Below are 21,401 nucleotides of genomic sequence, written 5' to 3'. Positions count from 1 at the left end.
CTCTCATTGATGTAAAACACGCGCAAACTCGACATTAAGGTTTGCGTATATACGTAGTCCTCTTCAGATTAACATTAAAAACGTATTATAGCATGAATATGACCGTATGCAGAAAATTGAACATGCGTTATCACAAGACCATTAACCATTTGAACTCTAAGAGTTTGAATCAACCGTAAAAATCAGAATTCAATTTTCAAATTCAAAATTCTGGCCTATTGGCTAACGCACAAAAACACAAAAGTTTCGAGTTTGATTTCATTTAAATTAGATTCACGTCGAAAAGGACGCCTCGCTCAGTCACATGATAGCAAAATGAATCAGTGACGTTGTGATATGTTGTAGTTATATGTAAATATATTTAAATATGAATGAGCCATCATGAAGACAACACGCCCACGTGGACTAGGATTAACATATTTCTGTTAATCCCTTCTTGTCACTTGACGGGGCCGCTGGCTCCTGCCCTGGTTTGTAAAGTGTGCAGCGTGAAATCCCTGGACTCAACTGGCGTTCCTGAGAAGTGGCCATATTGGTACAGTTCTCCAACACAAAGATGTCAGATGGGTGTCAAGATAATAAACAGACTGCTGCTGCTGAAAAAAAAAAATCGGCTGCTGGAGAGCCGGAAGATTCCGCCTTAAAAGGCACCAAAATCTTTATCAACCTTTTTATCGGACAGAATAAACCACCGAGGAAGCCGATTAAAAACACATCACGTGTTTTAACTCATTAACACTCATTCGTGTTCTCTTTATTTACCTACGTTGTTGTTTTAACGACCCAGCTCTTGCTACGCCGGGCGGGGCCAGCGAGGAAGCGACGGAAATAAACGAGTTATGCCGAATGAGCGAAGCAGAAGCGACGCAGCGGTGAACCATCTTGCCAGCCAGCCCAGCCAGCCAGCGGGCCTTCCTTCCTGTCTAAAGTGAGCCCCTCTTCGGCTGCGTGCCGCGAAGCTCCGGTTTAGCAGGCTAGTACGGACTAGCGACGAGGGCTGCTCCCTTTCGCCTCCTCTCTGGCTGCGCAGCACGACGCCGCACATTCCACGCAATGGCTGCCACGGACGTGGACGTGTTTTCGGTGAGTATACGCGACAGCGTTTTGTGTCTTGGCTTCCGTTTGGGTCTTAAAAACGTTACGAGTGTGGCTACTAGAAGTATTTGTATGAAACTCAGCCCCCCCCCCGCTTGGGGAGCCTGTAGTGAGGGGGGGTCTCAGCCGATGGTGGGAGTGATTTCTGTCGGGCAACATAAATCAAGAGTCTGCTGACTTTGTTGGGTAATTAAAAACGACTTTAAAGCGCCATTTCCCGTCATTTATCCATTTCTAATCGATGCTAATAGACGAGCTGCCGATTATATGGGTGTAACGTACCAGTTAGATGTTGACCTTATTTATTAAAATGGTTTTTTTTAGAAGTGGCTGTTATAAAAGCTTTTTTTTTTTTTAGCAAGACGATAAATTGCTGTTAAACAAACATAAATTCTTGTCGCTATGAGGTGAATGACTTTTTACGTTTGTTTGCATGAAACTGCAATATTATGGCAAACGAGTACATTTAATTCAAAGTTTAATTTTGTACAATTGTGTACAGCTGGTGATTCACTATCTGGACTCATAATCAAATATTTATGTATTATATATATATATATATATATATATATATATATATATATATATATATATTATATTTATCATGTCAGCTGCTCCATTGCTCTCATCCTGTGTCTCTTTATCACACTTTGTCCACCACAGTGAGGAGTATTTATCCACTGAAGGGTGAATGTGTCATGTTTTTAGTTTTGTCAGTCGGGCGTGTCCCTAATTGCATATCAGCGTGCATTGTACAGTAAAATAAATCATCATCTTTAAATAAATCAAAGCATGTGGACTACACATGTAACATTTACAGGATAATTAACGTTTTGATAGATTCCTGAAGGCCGTGCACGCAGTGATGAAGTGTGCAGAGTTGGGATTAAGAGATTAGGAACACGCTCCCACAGCCGGCACGCCACTTATTGGTGCAACGCATGTCTGCGAAAAAAGGAAAGGATTTGAGAGAGAGGCTGCATATATTGTATTTCTAAAGCCAGGATGGTGTTGCGGGCTTACTCTTTGTAAAATGTCGCTTTTGGAATACAAAATCAGGGAATTGATTTTGTAATAAAATGCAGTAAAGCAGCTCAGGGTTAGGGTTAGGGTTAGGGTTAGCGATAGCGTAGCTGCCTGACTTGCTGCCCGACATTCAGAGCAAAGTGGGACCACATTGAACGCATTGACGTGCTCGTCTTGAGTGTGTGCAAAGGCCTGCTGTTAATGACGTGCAGGCATTGATGTGTGTGTGTGTGTGTGTGTGTGTGTGTGTGGTAGGTTGGGTTGTTGGTCCACATCAATCCCATGGACCTTCTGACTGAACTTTGTAGGACAGAGGTGATCAATGGATTTGTAATTAAAGGTCGCGCATGTGCTCTAGTTATAGATTTATTTATTGAATTCAGACCATATTTATTCATTTAAAATCCATCCTTGAACTGCTAGCAAACCTTAGCCGGAGTATTCTCTGTTTCGTTCACGCTGCATGGAGTTGTTGTTGTGTCATCAGTGACTCTAGCTGGAAATAGAACAGAAATGCTGAGCTGCCTTCAGGCAAGTCTGTCAAATCCAATGAGTGAAGCTGCAGCCTCTGCTGAGTCGATGTTCATCTAGACTAGAGAATGGGTCTGAATTCCTTATTGACCGGTTCTGGACCTTAGTTGTGCTGTTTTGAGGCGGTCTTGGCTGGTCTTTAGCTGATGGTTTTACTCGGTAGCTTTAGGTGTGTTTATCAGCACGAACAGTCACACGGTCATTTATTTGAATGGTTTGAATTTTGAAAGAAAAATGTGAAATGCTTTCAGTCTTACCGAGAGCTTTTAGATTCATGTGGGAGAAAAGCTGGTCTAATAACGACTGGAGCTTTTCCTCTAATCCGCCAAATGACGCGCAGAGTTCGGCTGGTTCATTTCAATGTCTGTGGAAAAACAAGTGTTAGCTTTTATTAGCCGGCAAATAGATCATTTATTTTTGTTAGGAAGTAAAATCATAGTTTGGAATGAGCACTAAAAGAATACACATTCATTGATTCATTCGTTCATCTCCGTTACCGGGTCAGGGGTCGTCCTGGAGCCTGTCCCAGCAGTTCAATCATAGTTTCTACACATTACAAAAGTACTGTGGTATATTTGTATGCACTTGTACTCAACTGAAGTATTTTCATTTTTGCTACTCCATTACTTCCATTTGTTTTAATGTATTTTCCTACGCAAATACTTTAGTTTTTTTGTTCAACAATTTCATTATTAACTGCTATTGCCGGTTCACACAATAAAGCAAAAAGAAACAAGACAAAAAACCAATTACTATATTTCTAAATTACTTCGTAAGCTGCTAGGGCACGGAAATTCCTCACCTACACAGATAATTGGTAAAATGGTGGATCTCAAATGTTATAACTGGCCAGCAAAATTAATCTGTACATTTTAAAAGCCCTCAAGCTGCACATCCGCCTCATAAAATAGTTCCCCTCTCTCCCGTCTGGCTCACTTTCTTTTATCTTTCTTTTTGAGCACCGATGGCTCTGAACAGAAATGTGACCGTGCAGTTGTTGCTCGTGAATGTGTCACCATTTGAAAAAACAACAACACACAAAACACATGAAAGTGTTCTCTCTAATAATGCCAGCCTCCACAAAGGGAAATGTGAACCATCAACATTTTTGCCATTACGGCGTCGCTGCTTGCGGTGCGGCAGGAGCGACCGGTGGTAGCAGGAATGAAGGGTTAAATGTATATGGGCGTGGCTGCAGCCTATTGGAGGACAAAGGTGTTCCTTATTGAGCATGAATACTAAAACCCTTTTCAGAGCACATCATTATAATGTATAAGTACTTGAATATATTTGTAATGACATCAGACGCTGTAGTGGAACAGGAAACGCCTGCGCTGAATGGTTGATCCTGATCATGTGATCGTCTCCTCACAGATGCGTTGTTAAATTAGAGCCATAGCATTTCTGGAAGCCCCCAAACCGAGGCTTGTAGCAGTAACTGTCAAATTTAGTCTCGGTACAAACACGAGACGGGCCGCTGATGTTTGTCCAGTTTCCATGTTGGAAAGGGAAATAAGCAGAACAAGAATGAACAGAATTTAAATGGAATGAAACACCTTCATATTCGGTGTCGAGAAAATTTGGAAATTGTACGAATATCTTACAATGGCAGCTTTAAAATTCATTCACATTTGAAACCGACCGATAATAACGATCATTTTTAAAACTCGGATCATTATCACCACTTCCTGTCTCTCCCGTCTCCCCATCCTTCCTGTCCTCCTCTCTTCTAATCTTCTCTGCTTCTCCTACTTTTCCTTATAGTTTTTAATTCTATAAAACACGCACAATACCAATGAACACATCTGTCTGTTGCGCAGTTGTTAAATGTTTGTTAATTATGAAACCTTAGAGTGATATTAAGACATTTTGAGGAAACCTCTTGTTAAAATCTGTGGCTTTTCTAAAGATCTTACCTTTTTAAGTGTATTTCCACACAAACACGAACACCAGATGCAGCGGGGTGTGTGTGTGTGTGTGTGTGTGTGTGTGTGTCTGCATCTGTCAGACGGAGAATCACTGAGGCAGACACGAGCTGCAAAGACAAGTCAGATACAAGCCAAGAGGAGCACGGAGGCCAGAAGGCTGGAGGAGGAGGAGGAGGAGGAGGAGGAGGTTTGCAGATGGAGAGAGAGACAGACCGATGGGAGAATTTCCCCTCCTATCGCCACCAAAAGTGTTCCTCCTTTAATGCTATGGAAAGTTGCCGTCGTAGCTGATTTCTTAAATCTCCTGCTGCTGGAGAACACATTTTTGTGGTATTTGAAAAGGTCCCGTTTCTCGCTTCGGGGCTTCGGTTTAACGACCGTACCAGACGGCGCTGCAACAGTTGAGGTCAGAGGAGGTTTCCAAGAGGAGGTGGGCTAAAGTGTAGCAGCACGGAATGGCAGGTGCACGCTGGCGTTGTGAAAACGGGAGGCGGTCCGGGCCGTCGACACGTTCAGCGGTGGATTCGACCACCAGCCCAAGGAGACGATTAAAGTACACGAGACTCTCGTTCCACGTGTCGTAACACAGCGAAATCGTGGTTTATGTACTTCTACGGTCAGTGAAGGGCATTTCTCCATATTCCCTATTGTCTTGGGAATGAATTTAATTAAGAACGAAAATCACACAGAGCAGCCTTTACTGTGAAAATCTCTTGTCTTGACTTGCGCTTGTGCTTTTCCGTCTGTCTTGACATTGGAAATGCGTTACGGCCAATAGGAATGTTTGTTTTAACATTCATTATCATGCTATAACTGCGCGACATTGGGAACTAGCCTATATGGTTACCGCCTCATCTCACTTGGAGCCCCCCCCCCCCCCCCCCCATTTGCTGCTATTTCCTGTTGGCTCTGTGATGCTGTGGCCTGGGAGCGTTGTTGATGTTGTTGCTTCGTCATCCTGGGAAGGTTGACCAGAAGCTTCTCATTCCTCTCATATTTAAGCTGCTTCTCTTCTGATGAACCCGCTTGGATATGCAGAGAGTCCGATGTCTCAGCGTTTCACTGCTGCATTCGTTCGTTCGTAGCGTTAGGAGTTATGCACATTTTGAGTTTTCCCACATCTACTTGTGTAACATGCTGTTATTCGGTGCACAATCTTGTCATCTGAGACTCTCTAATTCTCATTTTCTTTCTGAGAAGTGCAAACGCCTGCTTGCCTCTTTCTTCATCTTGCGTATGTAATTCTAGTGTGTCTGATTCTTAAAGATAACTCTGTAGTCCTGCCCTGCACGCTCTTTTATTAGCCTTCAGCCTCAGGATAATCTGCCTCTTATGAGTCACAGATTATGTCTGTGAGGTCTTATATCTGCTTCCGGTGCAGAACGTCAACAGAAATGATCTTCGGTCCGGATCTCGGACATTTATTCACTGAGGATTAAATAAGTTTGGTGCAACGTCTACTATGAAAGTGAATGTAACAAACTTTACCCCTTCCTTTCAGCCTGAAGTAAATCTTTGACCTGTTTTCACATGTGATCACCCCCCCCCCCCCCCCTCCCCCCCAGCAATCGACCGGCATATCTCCACCGGCTTAATTCAGTAAATTAATGCCAAAGGGAAACATTATTGATCGACAAGTTTTGGGTTTAGATTGACTAACAAACAAAATGTGACCCATTTCTCAAGCCCAAAAAATGAGCACCATGTTGAAGAGTCGGAATCAATGAGAGATAAATGCCACTAAAGGTCGTGCTGTAATTCTGCCCTCTAAACCGTAATAGTTTTGATTCAATCGACCTGTATTCAAACAACAAGCCTACATGAGCTTTAAAACGCATTGAAGGGCTGCTGATTGGTTCTCCTGTTTAATGACTGTTTTTATCCAAAGCACAGCAGTTAAAAGTGGGAAAATCCAGATTTAGGCTGGCTGCGCCATGAAATGCCCCCCCCCCCCCCCCACCCCTCAGTTTATAAACACTTAAAAGCGTATTAACAGACTGTGCTGATTCTGAATTGTCGTTGAACACTCGTGTTAATGGAGTGTAATCAGTCCCAGCTAGTGTCCCAGCTAGTGCTGCCGCTCGGCTCATGTCCGATTCAGCGCGGATTCACACGACATGCTCAGTCCTACTCGTCTCCGTTCTAGTAAAACACACGGAATATACTCGACCTTTACTCCGCAGGCTGCCTGCACCTCACGCCGGTGCATCCCGTGTTGCCTTTAGCTGCTCTCAGGGTGACATCAGCGTTTAAATATGCCGTCCTTCACGCTTGAGTCAGACGAGCCTGGGTGGGCTCAGTCATCTCGGGGTGCCGTCTGCTCCCCTCCTCCTCCTCAGCTGTAAATATGCCGTCTTCTCACCCACCGTCTGGAGACCAAAGGGTGAAAACACTTAAAGCCCAATACCTTTGTCTGCCCGACTGTGGATTGTTGCATAATAGTAATAATCTTTGCCCCTTTTAGTTCCTGCAGCCGAGCTTCTAATAAATGCGCTGTGATTACGGAGCGGCTGTGCACGGTCTCTGGAATAATCCTCTGTAGCGGCAGCGATGAGAGCGTCTCAGCTTCGTTCATACATTCTGCCTTGTGCTCCATTTAGTGCTTAAGATATAATTGAGGGGGTTAAATCGGTTTAAAGGTTTTATATGATGCATTCTTGTTGCTGGAACTGTGTCTTTGGCGGCGTATTAGTGCTGAAGTCAGAGAAGGGAGTTGCTTGAAACTGCTTGAGGTTGTTTCTCTGGTTGCTTTTTATAACCTTTTATTAGTTTGAGACGGTGACGTAGCATCTGCAGAATGCACGCCCGTCTCTGGTGTACATTTAGCATCGGCATGTGAGGGCTTCAGCGATCGGCTCGTTCTGCTTTGGACTAATGCAGGCGTCGGCAACCTAAGACGCGCGTGCCACGAATTGCACGCGAGAGCATTTGTGTTGGCACGCAGAGAATATTAAGAGGCAAACGCGTATTTTATTATATTTAACACCTCACAAGACATGGAGCACATCACACGTTCTTAAATTGGTAGTCGAAGTGGTAATAACTGTAGTAATAAGCGTAGTGCACAAAAAAAAATGTCTGAGACGGATAAAGCGGAGCGCTAGCAATGAATGCTAAACAGAGCGCCACCTTCAAGACATTCTGTACTGTTAAGATAAAAAACAGGCAACAGAGTTAACATTAGTCACTGCATAGCGAAACGTGGAAAACTATTCACTGACGGAGAATACGTAGAGGCTGCAGTACATTTTGTGTGCGTGGTGGTTAAGTGAAGATGTTTAAAAACCGTAAAAACAGATCCTTCACAAATGATTTTATTAAAAGTAAGTGTCGGCACTCTGGGCTTGAATATATTGCAAAGTGGCACTCGTCATGAAAAAGGTCGCCGACCCCTGGACTAATGGGTTCCCTGCGTGGTTCCAGGCTTACGATGCTTTGTTTTATTTGTGCTCCTCAGAATGAAGAGAAGCGAAACCTGAGTTTGGGTGGACATGTTGGATTCGACAGCCTCCCTGACCAGCTCGTCAGTAAATCAGTCACGCAAGGATTTTGTTTTAACATTCTTTGTGTTGGTGAGTATCATGTCTGCTCTTCGTTATAATGTACGCTGGAGATCAAAATTGGAGGACAATCTTCAATTTCCATAATGTCTACGTTATTGTCACATTTTAAATTATCCAAGCAGGAGTAAAATTGCACTATTTTAAGCTTATTTCAAGAGTTGCATATATCCTGAATCACAGTATAAAATTCAGAGCACACTGTCAGATACCTCTCGGTTATTGGCTCTAATCTGGCACCTGCTGCTAATTTCCTTGATTATCTGACGAGCCTTATGTAACTGGCAGCCGAACTTCCATTTCACTGACTCTGCAAGATGATTCCGCCGTTCTAAAGTGACTGAACGCTCTTCAACGACACACGGCTCCTTGCCTGCGTTCATCGGCCGATCATCTGGCAGCGTTCGTGCAGAACAACGCTCCCCGTCGCACTGCAAAACGAGTAAAAGCAGTTCCTTCAAGCTGAAAACATCGAAATGATGAAATGGCCAAATAAGAGCTTCACTGCAGTCGCCCGACTGTGGAAGAGACTGGATGAAGAGTCGACCCTAACTCACACCAGAGCAGTGTGAGAGACCAGACTGTCCTGTGCTGAAGCCATTCAAAGCAAAGGCTCGTACGCTAAGTGCTAAATGTCGTCTGTTGTAACCGTCAGAAAATTTCGTTGTAATCTTTTTCTGTCGTTGTTGTTCTCTAATTTCGATCTCCAGTATATTTAAACTTTCACGCTATTGGAGACTCGCCGAAATGCCCAGCTATAAATGTTTTTTTTTCATTGACATTGACCTTATATTTCCTCCAAACGTGTTTTACCTGCAATAACAGAGACCAAAGTTGGTCCCTTGTGACTGAATAATTAACGTCCTCTGCCTACAATCCGCAGGGGAGACCGGTATTGGAAAGTCAACGTTAATGAACACGCTCTTCAACACCATGTTCGAGAACGAGGAGGCGACCCATTATCAGAATGGCGTGTATCTGCGGCCGCGAACGTACGACCTTCAAGAGAGCAACGTCCAGCTCAAGCTGACGATTGTCGACACCGTCGGCTTTGGTGATCAGATAAATAAAGAGGACAGGTGAGGATGGTGGTGAGACGATAAACGGGGCTGATTTATAGATTTATAGATTTGTTTGTTAAAACTGGACTCTTTTTTTTTTTTTTTTTTTTTTAGTGAAGTGAGAGTTTACCTGGATGTAAATATTTCTGTCGGCGCATTAAGTGAAGTCACCACATTTACGGAAGAACAAAAAAGAGCCTCAAAATGACCGAACTGCAGCGCTAGCGTTAGGGGTGAGGGGTCATGTTCCACCACTGACCCTAACACAGAAACGATCCGCGGTGAATCTCGCCTCCAGCGACATTTATTAGATCAAGATGTTCTGACAAGTTTGAATTCCGTTCATGTGATTCTCAAAGCAATCGGATGAAACACAAGCTTTATAGTGTTTTTCTTCCAACCCCCCCCCCATAAATTTTCCCATCAGTCCTTAAGCAACCCCCCCCCTTCGCATGGGATGACCAATGCCAATGTATCGCTGGAACTAGGCGAGTGTAAAGTAATATCAGCTGAATGCTTCTGCACATTTAACTTCTCCCTGTGATGGAAAATGGATGATGAGGGACAGCAGAGGAAATGTTTTTTTTTTTACATTTTAAGCTGTGGAATGCGAGTGCTCTAGCCGCTCTAGCCAGCATGCAGCACTCTCACACCCTTTGATAGCAGTGCTCTTCGTAGGCTCTATAAGCCGACATGCTGACCAGACGGAGCCTCCAGCAGACTGAACGCACACTGGGAGCCTCGAAAGGTCAAAGCTGGTGCTTTACTAGCAGAGAAAGACTGAAGAGATATCTGTGAAGAAACAGGACATTCTGCAGACACGATGCTGACAGGGGCTCTGGAGTCGGTTCCTTTGATGCATACCTCAGTCTGAGCTGTCAAATACGCTGCAGGAAGACTTAAAAATGTGGTTAACGATGTAGTATTTTAAATTTCTACATCACCGGTCCGTGAGAAAGGAAGGGACATTTTGCTGCCTCTGAGATTTGCTGCACCCGTCTCCCATAGGCTAAGCACGACTTTCACGCAGCACTGTGCTGAGATCTTGGCGTAATGTCAGATCTCCCAGTTATTTAAAACACAACAGGCTCGTTTCATTTCCCCCGTGAGACGTCCGTATCTCCTTATGTTCATTACGAACCTATGACTAGGATGAGAAATGTTTCTGCTTCTACCCACAGACATGAATCTTTACCGTTTCCTTTTCTGCTGCCTGCACAGTTACAAGCCCATCGTTGACTACATCGACACTCAGTTTGAGAACTACCTCCAGGAAGAACTGAAGATCAAACGTTCCCTGTTTAACTATCACGACACCAGGATCCACATCTGCCTTTATTTCATCGCCCCGACGGGACACTCCCTCAAGTCTCTGGACCTCGTTACTATGAAAAAACTCGACAGCAAGGTACAAAAACACACAGCCGTGGGTTCCCGCTCGCTTGCCAGCCCTTGCCCGTTGTGTGAGGATAAATGTCGGTCGCGATGTAATTCGACCTCCCTTTCACGGCACACTGGTTTACATTTCACTGAAACGTGGAGATCCCAGATCTTTTTGTTGGCCTTTGTCCCAAGATGATACAAGCAAAAAGAAATATGTTGCAGTGACGGGGCATGCCCTCACTTCAGCATCTAGGATTACGAGGAAGGTTTTTCATATACCGGTAACTGTTTCTGAGGAAAACAGGTTTCAGGTTTTGTCTTTTAACAGCCCGGATGTCTGGGAAGACCTACGAGGAGTAGCTGCAGAGTAGATCCTCTCTTAAAGCGGAATATTCAACAGAAGATGTGATCTGACGTGTTATTATTGTACACACTCTAACACAGCTGTGGACCAGATGGTCACAACACTCAGAAACCAGCTGCACTTGTGGCTCTTAGGTTGCTCCTGTGCTGGTGTTGTCATGACGACGCTGATTGGTCAGTGGATCCTGATGGTGTTCCATTCGCGTGAAATCTCGTCAGTATGACACTTTGAGAGTGGAAAAAGTGGAGGAGGAGTCGATTCTAAAGTCTTAAGGTATTTAAGTTATCATTGAGTTTGAAGGAAAGCTCTCGTGCTAAATAATTATTAACATAGGGTTAAATATTCCGCTGTACTCCAGAACTCTTTGCTGCAGAGGGTTTTCTAGATGAGTGTTTTTATGTGTGATTTTTTTATATTTTATTACCTCCTATCTCGTCTGACTTTGACTTCATGAGTGAACTCGGGTGAAAATGTTTCCAACCATGCAGAGCGTAGATAAATGGCGACGGCTCAAGGAATGACGGCTTCAGGCCTGCTCATGTCTGGTGATGCAGTGATGATGGATCCAGAACAAAGCCGGATGGTCACCTTGTGGTCACGTCCTGCTGGCTTACCTCTGCCCGGTACCATTGCACGGCTGCGCATCAAATCAGTCCTGTAGCTGCTCGAACAGTCGGCTGTCACGCTCAAGTTACTTCTACGAGTTTTCTGGGCCTCATTGAGTCACAGGAAGTGTTTTAATATAATTTATAGGTTTTCCCCTATTAATAAAGCCAAAGTCATGACAGACAGATTGTTGTTCCGTCCTTAAGTGGGGATGTAATGGCGCTGAGCACCACCTGTCTCCTGCTACCATCCGAGCCACCGCAACCTCCACACCCGTCTCTCTCTCTCTCTCTCTCTCTCTCCGCCCCGCCAGTGGGAACGGCTTTTAAATCCTAACCCTAACCTCAATGCTTCAATCTGTGCCAACATTTGTCCGTCTTCTCAGAATCGTACGTCGGATCAAATGTAAACACGCAGAAATGGTCCGTCTATTTTTAGATTCATCGTGACATTTGGAGGTTCTCATGACCTCTGATGTCCAGTGTAAATAAAGATCCCATGAATCTTCTCAGATAGAGTTGAAACAAGTTACTTAATGATTTAAAACCTTGCATGGGAATCCTGTTTTTAAATGTAATTTTTTTTGGTGTCGCATAATTGTGTTTTTTCTCCTCCTCAAAAGCGTCTGGACAGAATTCAATGAAATGTCACACTCTGAAGGCGTCCAGCTCTGAAACGGGTTCTTCTATTGGCTCATTTTTAGTTGAACTAAAGTGATATTCATGTTGTTTTTTTATTTTTTTTTGTCCAATAACTGGACCTTGACTCATAATGTCTCACCACAAATCTTTGTACATTCATACACAGATATTTGACCTGTGCCTGATCAAAACCCACAAATGTAGGAAATATGCGACTATATATGCTGCGTGCCTGTGATGAGGGGCTCCTTGTTGTTCTGAACAAACACAGAACTATTTGGGAATGAATGTTTGGCCAGCTGGAAAAAGCCCCGAAGTAGGAAATGAGCAAATGTCACAGTCTCCTCATTTCTCACTGACGATGACGGGGGCACTTCTGTCTGCATCAGCGACCGCACGGGGCTGCTCCAGCGGTGAACGGTGATCAGTGAACTTGCTTTGTGGATGTTAAAACAGGGCACCGGTTGTACATGAGCCATCCAGTATGATAGATGAGCCTGTAATTTGATTCTGAACGGTCTCTGGCGCTTGCCCTGAGGCGCGCTGTGGGATTGATGGCTGAATTTGTGGGACTCTCTGTCCCCGTTTTGATTTGGGAGGTGCAGCCTTTACCGAGGACGCGTGTATTTCTGCTCCTCTGCTGCCGATCGGTGACGGAAACGAGGTTCTTTTTCTATGATCACTTTGTGTTATGTGTCTGTCTTGAAGACATGGGTAGGAATACATTTTTAGGACCTGACTTGACATTTTTTACGAGTACGGTTCCCCCGTCTTCTCCTCCTTTCCCCAGGTCAACATAATTCCCATCATCGCCAAAGCGGATACGATCTCAAAGAGCGAGCTCCATAAATTCAAAATGAAAATCATGAGCGAGCTGGTGAGCAACGGCGTTCAGATATATCAGTTCACGACGGACGACGAAGCCGTCAGCGAGATCAACTCTTCCATGAACGTAAGTTGCGATTCTGGCTTCTCACTGCAAAGCCAGTGACATGCCGAACTTTAAAGTGTTCTGCTGCAGTTCAGATGCACGCTTCTCTCTGTTGTGGTCGGGTTGTGTTGGATCAGAGAGATAACAACAACAGCAGTTTGAGTCATTTATCCGCCTGCTGTTGTGTTTGAGGTTTGTAACTCGGTCTCTTCCTGTGCAGGCCCATCTGCCGTTTGCTGTGGTTGGGAGTGTGGAAGAGGTCAAAGTGGGGAACAAAACCGTGAAGGCCAGACAGTACCCCTGGGGTGTTGTGCAAGGTGAGGACCATCCGTGTAGGTGTTTGGGTTTCTCAAGCAAGCAGCGAAGTCCGTATCCGAGGGGTTGAACTTTTTATTTCCCCCCCCGTATCCTCAAAAGTATCACATTTAGCAATAAGATAAAAGTTCTAAAGTGATATTTCTGCTGTGCAGCTCTTCCTGCTAGTCAACTACCGTAATATCGCCGCTCTGTCTGTGTCAATGTCGTCCAAATGTTCAAATGCTCCTCAAGCTGACGAGAGTGGTGTAAATGTGGAGTATTATTGACTTCCACCTGTAGTAGTCACTTTAATATACGCAGAATTTGTTGCAGCGAAGCCAAAGTCGTCTTTAATTCTAGATATTTCTGCCTCGTGCTGTTTTTGAATCAGAATTTATTTAAGTGTGCATTTTCCTAACGCTGACTGTTGTGACTGACATTTAGATCATAGGGTTCACCTCCAGTTTAAGGTCTGGGAGCTGTTTTTGACTGATTGTTCCATGCACGAAGTTTCGTGTCTGGCGTTGCATCATGCGGCCTGCCGTTTCCTGCTCATGTGAAACAGCCCCCCCCCCCCCCAGCTGCGTGAGTCAGGCAGCATGACATTGTAAAATGAAGGACGACGTGGAAGAGACTGCGTTTTGACTGACCGTGCGTGTCTGCATGCTTGTGTTCTTTGCCCAAGTATTTCTGGACGTCCGTGGTGGTATCACTTATTGTGTGATCGAATAATAGCCCCTTAGAATAAACGCTTCGTCATACAGAGTTGTTTTGATCCGATTGGACGCGTTCTTCGTTCCTTTCCTTGTTCTGCTGCTGCTGCTGTTATCACTCTCTTCCTAACCACACTCATTCCTCAACCCTCAAAGGGGGGGGGGGGGGGCATGCTATGGTTATTTATAAAGCCTGCCGTTTGTCTCCTGGTGACGAACCCCATCACTCACCACGAAGCAGACAGAATAGTTCCATCTGCAGAAATCTCTCGACTCGACTCAAAGCGGCTTTCCTTGTGATTTCTCTCCTTTTGTAAAATACGCTTTCTTTGATTTGTCCTTGTTTGGCAGCAATAAAACCGGCGGTAGATATTATTAGTACAGCGGTTACAGGTCCTGAGGCGGATGCTGATAAACTGAGACCTTTTTAAATTCCTGTAACGGCGAGTACGTGTACTGAGGTACATGATTGTTGTAATATTCCGGGATTGAGACTGCATGAAATCATACCCCCCCCCCCCCCGTGGATAAATCTGGACTGGTGGGATGTAATGCCAGCAAACCGCTTTGCTTTTAGACGGGGGGGGCTTGTGAACAGATGCCTCGTCACTTCTACAGTGCAGTCGGTCAAAGTGTCCGTCGGGAAGGGCAGAGGAGGAAACAAAGTCTCACTGTTTTACCGCCGCTGGCGGCCTGAAAGAAAGGCTTGTGCCGTGGAAACAGTTCGCAGATGCCAGATGTCACATCGACGGGTTGTGTTAACCTCTCGGAGAGCCATGGGAAATTTCCACGGAGTTGAAGGAAGACAGTGGGAGGACTGATGAGGAGTAATAGAAGGAGGCTGCCTTGTGTGCGCTTGTTTTCCCTCAGGATCTTGATGCTCTGTTATCTCTGAACTCCGGACAAACATAGAAGACCCCCCCCCCCCCCCCCCCCCCATCTGCAAGCTACTGTTTGTTTAACCCTACAGACCCTGATTCTAGAGGCTGTTGGTGACCATGCGAGCAAAAAAGAACGGCTGCATCAATAAATGATCAGGAGAAAAACATTAACCTCATCAGAAGCCCACATCCAGTATCTTTATGTGAACAGAACATCGTTGTTTGACACGGACCATCTTCGTTAGATGACCGGTCGCTCTGCAGTACAGGGCTTTCATGTTTTCATGTTTTCACCGTGCACAGTTAAACATTTCTATTGGCAAATGCTGAAGATTGATTTCTCTACATTTCTCTATTCTCCCCCAGCCGTCTGTTTTTGTATGATTCTTCATGTTTCTGTTCTCGTGTGTGTGTGTGTGTGTGTGTGTGTGTAGCGGTCAGCACTCTGGTGTCTTCAGGGCTCAGTGCTGCAGTCAGTAAGAGGCTTGGCCCCCATTCTGCTCTCAGCAGGGGGTTAGAACACAGAGGCTATTGGATGCCGAAAAGAACCGGCGTTTCCAGTAGCAATTCCGTTTCTAACTTCTATACGAATAAATCAGGACAGTTTTGTCTCTGAGCAATTTAATAAAAGCTTCTTTGCAAATTTAGTTGCTTTTATTTGTGCTATTATATTATTATATATTGAACCTGCACATTATATCGTTTTAATGTTTCAATGTGACCTCGACACAAAGTTAGCGTGCAAGCTTCTCCGTAATGATGTGGTCGTAATGAGTTTTTCTTCTTCATGAATTGTATCTGGTGAAATATATGCAGCCCTTGTATATATTAGTTTACTGACGCACTGTGTGTGTGTGTGTGTGTTTGTGTGTGTGCGTGCGTGTGCTTTGGAGCTACACTACGGTCTAATAATGCAGCTTTTCAGTAGCATCACGCTTGTCTTTATCTTCAGGTCACAGCGCGTGGTGGCATTTAGACGCAGCCATTTTTACCCTGAGATTCAGCCTCTTCAGATTCCGTCTGCCCCCTACACACACACACACACACACACACACACACACACACGCACACACACACACACACACAGTGTGCTTATAGACTGTGCCCTTATAATTAAGTCTGAGGATGGAGTTAAATAATGTCAGGAAGGGGGTCCTTTTTTTTCTCAAAAGGAGTGCTGAGTGCTTTGATGAAGCAAAAGAGGAGAAATCAGAATAAGATTCCTTCTGGAGGGAATCAGCAGGCCTTTAAAAGTCTTTAAAAGTCTTAAAGTCTTACAAAGCAATTAGGTCACTGCTCAATAAGGAATTTACCAGTAAGTCATTCAAAAGGCTTAGATTTACTTTTCTGTCTGTCACAGGCATTTTATGCTGTTATAAAACACATACTAAACATGGAAGTCGTGTGACGATTGATTATTTTGCTGATTAGACCGAATGGAAAAAATGAAACGTGGCAAGAATACAGTTTTGGCTTTATTGTCCCAGCTGGTTTTCTGTCATAATTCTAGTTTATCCAGTAATAACTTGGCATTAAATGAACTGTGGTCTTAAGTATATTAGTACTATTACCTTCAACCGTCCGTCTGTCTGTCTGCCTGCACAGCAACCATGCAAGCTTCCATGCAATGGAAAGCTTCTGTCACAGACTCCTCCTCACAATGCTGAAAAAAGGTAGTAATAGATCAATAAATAAAACCAAGTAAGAAGAGACAAGATCCTGGTGTCTCTATCGGACCTGAACAAATACATTTTTAGGACAGCCAAGTTATGATGCAGTAAAGGAGGAAACTTGAGTAAAAGGCTTCTGTCAGAAAGGAAATGGGGCTCATTGCTGCTCTTCTGCCATCCGTCTGCCAGGGAGGAAATGATTCCTGCCACTTCCCCATGTCCAGACAGGAAACTTCAGTTTCTAAAGTCGCTCTAGGAGAAGGAATGAACCTGGATGTATTCAATTCATCAGCTCCTACATTTGGTGTAATTCAGTCGCCGTGTTTTCTTCTGTGCTTTTTGTGCGGACTGCTTCACATTCCTGTAGAGATGTGGTGGTTTCCTGCTGTGGAGGGGAGACAGGGTGACAGATGGGGTGCGAAAATATGTTGCAAGTGGTGAAAAAGACAAAAGAAACCATAGATCCAAGGCTGGGTCTTGAACACAAAAACAACTTCAGGTCTTTCATGTTTTGGAAATCATTGATCTTAATCACCTAAAGCTGAATTCTCACCTAAATCTGTTGCGTGCGTTTCCTTCCCAGTTGAGAATGAGAACCACTGCGACTTCGTTAAACTCCGAGAGATGCTGATCAGGGTCAACATGGAGGATCTCAGGGAGCAGACCCACGCCCGCCACTATGAGCTGTACAGACGCTGCAAGCTGGAGGAGATGGGCTTCAAAGATACGGATCCTGATAGCCAGCCGTTCAGGTAGAGACTTAACAACAGGCAGGAATCCAAAACCTCCGAGCTGGAAGCATCGACTGCAGGGAGAGTCGTAGTTGACTTTTACCGGTTTTCATTCTCGTCTTCTCTCCAGCCTTCAGGAGACTTACGAGGCCAAGAGGAAAGAGTTCCTGGGGGACCTGCAGCGTAAAGAGGAAGACATGCGGCAAATGTTCGTCAACAAAGTAAAAGAGACGGAAGCAGAGCTGAAGGAAAAAGAGCGAGAGGTCAGTTGCTTTGGGCGTACAGTCATCCCTCGCTATATTGCTGTTCGCTTTCCACGGATTTACTTGCCGAATATAAGTATTCACATACTGTGGATTTTCCACTATATCGCAGGATTCTGCTGTATGTATAAATATTTATCTTTTCATGATATTCTAGCCTAAGAAAAATAGTTAGGACACGTATTGAGGGGGTCCTGGAACGTAACGCCCACCATACACGAGGGTGTAGACTATAGATTCTCTGCTGTATATTTGATTTGGGTAAGAAACAAGGGATGAGGTGGACGCAAAGAACATGTTAAGTACAAATCTTTAAGCATCATGTCCTACTGTAGGACATGATGCAGAAAATTGTTCATTATTTGTCTCACCTCTGATAAACATCTTTCCGTACAACTCCACATTACGAAAGCGCAGGCTTCATAATGCTCACACAGGCGATCGAATCCTTGGTAAACCGAAAGACACGAAACAAAATCGATGATCCAAAGTGGGTTTAAAGGTTGAAGAAGGTGGCACAGTTGTGTGAAAGTTCTGTCGGTTTGTCTAATATGTGATCACTTTGACACACAACGTGAAACCATTTCTAATAAATATCCCCGACGGCCCTGAAGTGTCCAGTTCAGAAAAAAAACAATCCTGTTCTAATGTCTTTGTGTCTCTAATCGAACTGTTGTCGCTGTGCTGTTTGTCCACCACCACCACCACCACCCTCATGCTCCGCCTCCCTCTCAGCTGCATGACAGGTTTGAGCAACTGAAGCGGATGCACCAGGAGGAGAAGAGGAAGGTGGAGGAGAAGCGGCGAGACCTGGAGGAGGAGATGAACGCCTTCAATAGGAAGAAGATGGCAGCCGAGACCCTGTCCTTAGCTCAGCCCCTCAAGAAAGACAAGGACAAGAAAAAGTAAGAAACTTTTCCTTCCATCGCCTCATTCTTTGTTCCGCGGTAGGGAGCTGCTTTTTTCTAAACCTCTTCATTCTGTGCCGGAGGTTTCTTCTTCCTCTTTCAATCTCTAACTCCTGGCACAAGTTAAAGCAGTGGATTCACACTCTGTTACGGCTGCGCCATTGAGCCCTGAGCAGTTTTCAACCGATCCCAAACGCACGGGAATTTCGGCTCTTTTAAATACCTGGCATCTGTTAAGGAAACTTCCTTCTCGCTTTGTCCTGCCCAAGCAGCACATTTCCTGTCCTTTCACTCTTTCATTTTGTCTCGCTCTAATTATTCAGGATATTCAAGGCGGAGCTTCTGAGCTCGCTTGCTGAGGCGGTCCTAAACTTAGCTTCTAGATGGGTGATGAAGGACGCAGCTCACACAGGGGACCGATGATGACGCACTCACGCAGGTGTAACGACCAGCGCTTCGTGTGTATTCGTGTATATCTTACTGACCTTTCCAATCATCAAGGTTATACATATATATATTATTATTCTTAGAGCGATTTGATGAAGTTAACGTTGCATTTACTTTCCTGCAGTTGAAGTTATTATTATTTTTTTTATTTCCTTGAAAGCACTTTCAGGAAGTCTTTATCTTGTCATGGTTTGACTTGGGAACAATGCAAGCAATGTGCCCAGAAGTATGTGGACAGACCTGTTCTTTTTATAATGCTTTTCCCATTATGACCTTAAGGAATGTGATTGGTTGGCATGGATGCCTCACCTTCTTCCCCATCCGCCATTAGACTAACTTTAAATACTTAGATGTATTAAGAGTGAATACTTTTGATATAAACGGTGAATGTTTCCGTTTCACTAAGATTAACTGAAGCTAGTGGCTGCCTAGATGGTTGGGAGTGAAAAATAGTTTTTTCTTTCTTTGCTGTACCGGTGCTTTTAGTAAATTATGTGCAGGAACAAGAACTGGAATAAGTCATCTGAGGACATGTGGCACCATCTAGTGGTTCTTCACTCACCGTGCTTTGTCTTCTGTCTTTTCTTTTCTTTTCATTTTTAAATGTGTTTTGTGTCATTAATTTACCGGTAGTCTTACATTTTTGCACACTTCAAGTTGAGTTTTATTCCAGATAAATTGTATAATTTTAAAGAATACATTCCGGACTCTTAAATGTAGTTTTGAAGGCCGACTAACCCATTTATTCTAACGGCAGAACCTCTCTGCTTTGGTGCTCCTTTATTACCTGTAGAATTGAAAGCCTTTTCCTGAACATGTCTATAGAGCAGTTGTGTATTCCTTTAATTTATTTTGTTTATTGTTTGTCATTGTTTTTCAGTTAATTTATGGCCGCTGCTTATCCTCCCACAAGACCGTGGATTTGTTCTCCATCGCCATAGTATCGACATCACCTGTAAAGTTTTTGTTGTTGTTCTTTGTTTTTCTTTGCATTCCATTTCAACGTCATGCACATGGACCAAAACACTGAGGTTGCTGAAACCACAGAGATGATAAAAATGAGATATGCTTATGGTGAGATTATTAAAAGAAGTGTTGACTTGCTTCCGATAGCCATCGCTTTGATTCAGGATTTTTTTATTCTACGGTTCATTTGTTATTTGGACACACACATGCATTTTTTCTGTGTTGTGTTTTAGATTTTCTGTTGCTTTTGTGTTTTGTCATCGACTATTTACACAAAAACGAGGTTACCTACAAACCTTGAGGATACTGTGAGGTTAAGCTTTCCTAGTTTCCAAAATACCCAAATTCCTTGAAATGTTGTCTCTTTACCTTTTTTTTTCTTTTGAAAATTTAGATGATATACCATGTTTTACAGCAGAATAAATCCGTGAATAAAATAAAACCAAATAAATATCCTTATGTCAAGCAATACAACCGAGTACCTGTATATTGTATATATTACTGCATTGATACAGACAACTTGAAACAGTCTTAATAAAAACCTATGCAATATACTGGTGCTGTTTTATATGAACTCAATAAATGTGTGATATTTTCTAGAGCAGGGGTGGGCAAACTTTTTGACTCGCGGGCCACAATGGGTTCTAAAATTTGACAGAGGGGCCGGACCAAGAACAGATGGATGGAGTATTTGTGTGAGCTAATATAAATGACACACGAAAGCTATTGCATTAAAGGATTTGGCCTTTTACAGGTAGCATTACAGGGAAAATGTCAAATGAATGAGGTTTAATTATAATACCATTTTATTTAATGATATTATTTGGACAAGTTCGGCGGGCCGGATTAAAAAGACCAACGGGCCGCATATGGCCCCCGGGCCTGGGTTTGCCCATACCTGTTCTAGAGCTTACCCACTTTAATATGCAAACATACTCTATTTTGGATATATTATTGTGAACGTTGTCCTTAAATGATGCCATTTTATTGTAAACCGTGAGTGATCGCCTCGGTGTGATTGTTCTCATTGAATGCAACACAAAGCCAGTGTGTTTATATAGACACACACACGCACACACATACACGGGTGATTGGTGAAAACACAGGCCTCAGCTCACCGCAGGAGGATTTATACTCACAGATGGAGAGAAGACAGCAGCTGTCTTCACTGTCTGTCGTTGGAAATAGATGTGTTTGAAAACACTCATCCAGGAGGAAGATGAAGGTGAAACACAGACAGGTGAAGACACTGATTTACACACACAGACATCAAGAGACTCTTGGTCTCCGCTGTAACCCAAGCGCTTGCCTCCAGAGGCTTCATTTCCTGTTTAGAGGAGACGTGTCGACTCAGTCTGCTCTGTTTTCACCGCGTGATGAGCCCTATACACCAATCAGT

The 21,401-nt window shown here is 43.9% G+C and overlaps 1 protein-coding gene across 1 annotated transcript; it reads left to right on the top strand.

The window, feature by feature from the left end:
• The first annotated feature begins 982 nt into the window (after positions 1–982).
• Positions 983–20,556, top strand: septin8a (septin 8a). Its single transcript, XM_068744669.1, has 10 exons — positions 983–1,083; positions 8,038–8,152; positions 9,024–9,219; positions 10,423–10,609; positions 12,986–13,147; positions 13,347–13,443; positions 17,271–17,439; positions 17,549–17,681; positions 18,417–18,586; positions 19,917–20,556. The coding sequence occupies exons 1-10, from the start codon at positions 1,054–1,056 to the stop codon at positions 19,918–19,920; spliced, it is 1,263 nt and encodes a 420-aa protein (XP_068600770.1). The 5' UTR covers positions 983–1,053; the 3' UTR covers positions 19,921–20,556.
• Positions 20,557–21,401: the final 845 nt, after the last annotated feature.

Source organism: Brachionichthys hirsutus, chromosome 10 (genome assembly GCF_040956055.1).
Source record: "Brachionichthys hirsutus isolate HB-005 chromosome 10, CSIRO-AGI_Bhir_v1, whole genome shotgun sequence".
Taxonomy (NCBI): domain Eukaryota; kingdom Metazoa; phylum Chordata; class Actinopteri; order Lophiiformes; family Brachionichthyidae; genus Brachionichthys; species Brachionichthys hirsutus.
This window is presented reverse-complemented; position numbering and strand designations above follow the sequence as displayed.